Source organism: Oryzias melastigma, linkage group LG4 (assembly GCF_002922805.2).
Source record: "Oryzias melastigma strain HK-1 linkage group LG4, ASM292280v2, whole genome shotgun sequence".
Classification (NCBI taxonomy): domain Eukaryota; kingdom Metazoa; phylum Chordata; class Actinopteri; order Beloniformes; family Adrianichthyidae; genus Oryzias; species Oryzias melastigma.
The window spans coordinates 27,905,003-27,908,918 of NC_050515.1; the positions used below are offsets into that span (position 1 = coordinate 27,905,003).

Genomic DNA, 3,916 nt, shown 5'->3' on the forward strand with positions numbered 1-3,916 from the left:
AGCCATAAAATAGTTATTGAGGGTTGGGTTGATTCAGATGGAGCACTACTGAAGGCCTAGGTGTGAAATGCACGGCCCGCCACTGGCTATTAACAATCTCATTATTTCACAAATACATTTTACAGTATGTGAACTGGATCAGATTAATATAAATATATTTAGTTGATTATTAATGTATTTCTAAACAAATGTGTATAAATGTATAAACTCAAAATTGAATTAAATTGTAGAATTGAAAAAAATTGGAATCGAATCGGCTTTTGTGAATAAAATCAAATCATTCATTCATCTTCCAGACCGCTTCTTCCCTTTTCGGGGTCGCGGGGTGCCGGAGCCTATCCCGGCTACTGATGGGCGAATGCGGGGTACACCCTGGACAGGTCGCCAGTCTGTCGCAGGCTCAATCACACACCCATTCACTCTCACAGACACACCTAGGGATAATTTAGAGTCACCAATTAACCTACGAAGCATGTCTTTGGACGGTGGGAGGAAGCCGGAGTCCCCGGTGAAAACCCACGCATGCACGGGGAGAACATGCAAACTCCACACAGAAAGGTCCCAGCCGGGATTTGAACCGGGGCCTTCTCGCTGTGAGGCAAGAGCGCTAACCACTGCGCCACCGTGCAGCCCTAAAATCAAATCATTTTTTGAAATTATAATCTATACCCAGTCCTACTTTACTACAACACTGGTTTGAGATCAAGGGATCCTGTGTGTTTATTTTCCTAAAAACAATGCTGTAGTCTCTAAGTTCTGATCATTACCTGCAGTGTTTATATGCTTTATATTCAGTGGACAAAGAAGTTTTATGCCTTTTTTTTATTGTTTTAGCTGACTTTACCCCTCCCAGCTTAAAGATAGCCCGACCAAGGTTCCACCAAAAGATGGTGCAGCAAGAAGGGGAACGACAGTGGACGAGGCTAAGGGTGCATTCAGACTGGAAAAGTCAATTGGTTCAGACAGAGTCATGAACCTTGTGTTTGGTCGGGAAATCCTTGCCAGGCTAGATCACTTATTCAAGTTTTATATTTCGCTGACCAATTCTGAGCACCTGTATCAACATTAGGCACAACATTTCTATTGCTACTTTGGTATGGCTGAGGCATGCTGCAACGCGGTTACTCGGGAGACGAGGATGCTTCCTCCATTCCTCTATTATCCACCTCTACCACAGAAACATTAGACTTTTATTTCTGAGAAGAGAAAAGAGGGTAATCCCTCAAACCTCTGTTGTCACCACCCTAAAATAAAAGCAAAATGTCAAGAAAGGCAGCACACAGGACTGAGGATGAGGGGAAGTGATACCAACAGGATGCTGATCCAAGCTAAGTTCTCTGTTCTAGTCTATGTTCTGACCTGGTTCTTTAGGTGAATGCAACAGGAGAAGGGAACTCCACAGGCCTCCAGACTGGGGTTGGTGTCCGAACAATTAAAGTAGGGGTTCTGTGACCAGTCTTTGTAGCCCTCCACGCCACAGCACTGGAACTGGACACAACAAGCAGCACATCACCACGTTTGATACATTTGTCTCAATGACTGTGGTTCTCAAAACAATCTTCTTCACCTTCTTCTGGACAAAGTCAATGGCGTTCTCCAGGTCTCGATCCTCCCTGTAGCGAACGATGGCCGTCATCATCAGCTTCTCTGTTCTCTCCATCACCTGAGCAGGATCAGCATTGTGTTTTTTTCTTTTGAGTGTAGCGTCACTGTGTTGTAATTCTGTTGGTGATGGTTTACCATGTCAGTAAAGAGGTAGCCAACGACTCCAGCTGCAATCTGCAAGATGAAGATCACTGCCAGGATCACCAGGAACTGCAGAGGCAAACAGCAGTTCTAAGAAAACTGAACCTCCGTGACCGAAGCTGCAAGGAAACTAGAGCCAGCTGTCCTACCGTCTTCAGAAGACATGTGGCGTTACGCAGCGCTCCGAAACATCCCAGGAAGGTGATGACGAACATCACTGATCCCACAATGATCAACAGCAGGGCGGGATCCACCATCAGCGTGTCCACAACATCTGCACACAAACACTGCTCTGTCAGCGGTTGTGTAGGTGATCCAATATAATAAACAAATGTGTTTGGTGACAAAATTCTAATAAGATTATTGGAATTAATTTAACTAAAATGTTTCCCCAAAACACTGAAGCTAAATTCTAGGAATCTAAATCCTTAATCCTTAATCCTGGGTATTCAATCCGAAAATTAGTTAGGCCAAATATTTAATTAACACCAAAATTGTGATGTAATGACAAATTTAAATATTTTTGCAAAAGAACATGTATAAGCAAAAATACATGTATCTATGCTTTACAACAATGTTGGTCAATAACCAACATGCCCCAGATGCCTGAGTCATTTCGACTGGCTCCTCTTGATGTGGACGAGCAGCGGCTCTACTCCAAGCTCCCTCCTGGTGACGGAGCTGCTCCCTCATCTCTAAAGCTACATTCACACCTGCCTCTGCAATGCACTTTCAATGAAAACTTCATGTAAATGTGTTAGCTTCTTTTACCATATTTGGCCTCTACATACAAAACACGCAACCAGTCAGGGTCTTAGTAGTGATGTATGGATAGCATACCTTCTCATTCACGGAAATGCCAGCTATTAGAAAATTGATCATGATGAGAAATAAAAAATTGCGGTTTGTGTCCAGCCAGAATTCAATGACACCAAGTGTTTCATATATCAGAATAAAGCTGTGAAAGAAAAAGCCTGGAGCAAGATTCACCAGATTTGCACCACTTTGACACTTCGCACCAAGACTCCTCAAACTGTCGGTGGAGGACATGAGCTAGTATGGGGTAGCAACCGTCCAATGTGAACATCACATTTTAGGGCCTGGTGTGAATGTATCATCAGGGAACGCATGCCCATCCATCCTACAGAAGAAGCTAATTTCACCCGCTTGTGTTCAGGACCTCGCCCATTCAGCCATGACCATGACCACATGACCATAGCTGAGTATTGGAGTGAAGATCAACCATTCAATTGAGGGCAAGTTAATGGTATCATAACAATATATAACTAAAATATATTGACTAATGAACACACAACAAAGTTACCAATATTATATTAGTTCAATTAAGGTGAACCTGCATAAAGGACGGATAAGAATCTACAGGTATTCTGGGTCGCAGATAAAGTTCAAATGATCACAGGTTCTTGCAAGTTCAAGCTTCAGAGTCAAACAACACAACCTAGCAAAATTCTGAGAAGCAGAGCTTTGAGGAATGCATGAGTACATCGTAACAATCTGGGCTCTTTGACTGATCCTTTTTATCAGAAAATATTGTCCTGTTCTTTCTTGCAAGCAGCTGCAGCTCTGTCATGTTCAGTAAACTCTGGAGTACCAATCCTCTGTGATCACTAAACACTCAGAAAGTCTTGATGTAACCAAAACACCACCTTCCCAATAACGGGGCTGAGAAAGCTGAATCCAAACTCAGACCTGGGTTGTCATGAACAACATGAGCACTACATCAACCTATACCAGGGGTCAGCAACCTCAACAGGAAAAGAGCCATTTACTACTGATCAAAACCTAGAAGAAGCCGCAAAGTCTTACTTTAGCCTCAAAGAAAATTGTATTTGCATTCCCGACCTTTTTTTTTAATTATTATTATTATGTCTATTTTTTATCACAAACAAAAGCAAAAATACAAAGAGAACTTAGCATCTCTCAAAATTTGATCATTTTACTTTTTATTATTACTTTTTTTTCTGCGTTTGACAAAATTACATGTAATATTACATGTACCTGGGTATAATCTTTTCAGAAAAGACAGACAGGGTGGAAAGGGAGGAGGTGTTATGATCTATACTAAAGATATTTTTGTTTGTAATGAGATTCATTTTACAGATGAAAATGGTGTAGAAATTCTCGGGCTAACAATTTCTTTGTCACAACA

General features: G+C 41.8%; 1 protein-coding gene across 1 annotated transcript in view; it reads right to left on the reverse strand.

Moving 5' to 3' along the window:
- zgc:113223 (uncharacterized protein LOC541424 homolog) overlaps window positions 1-3,916 on the reverse strand; it is a 10,894-nt gene that overhangs the window by 4,332 nt on the left and 2,646 nt on the right. The window contains exons 3-6 of the mRNA XM_024258742.2: window positions 1,896-2,020; window positions 1,741-1,815; window positions 1,568-1,663; window positions 1,360-1,488 (exon numbers count right to left, since the gene is read on the reverse strand). Of these exons, the coding sequence (XP_024114510.1) occupies window positions 1,360-1,488; window positions 1,568-1,663; window positions 1,741-1,815; window positions 1,896-2,020 (425 nt within the window). The remainder of the gene's footprint in view (window positions 1-1,359; window positions 1,489-1,567; window positions 1,664-1,740; window positions 1,816-1,895; window positions 2,021-3,916) is intronic.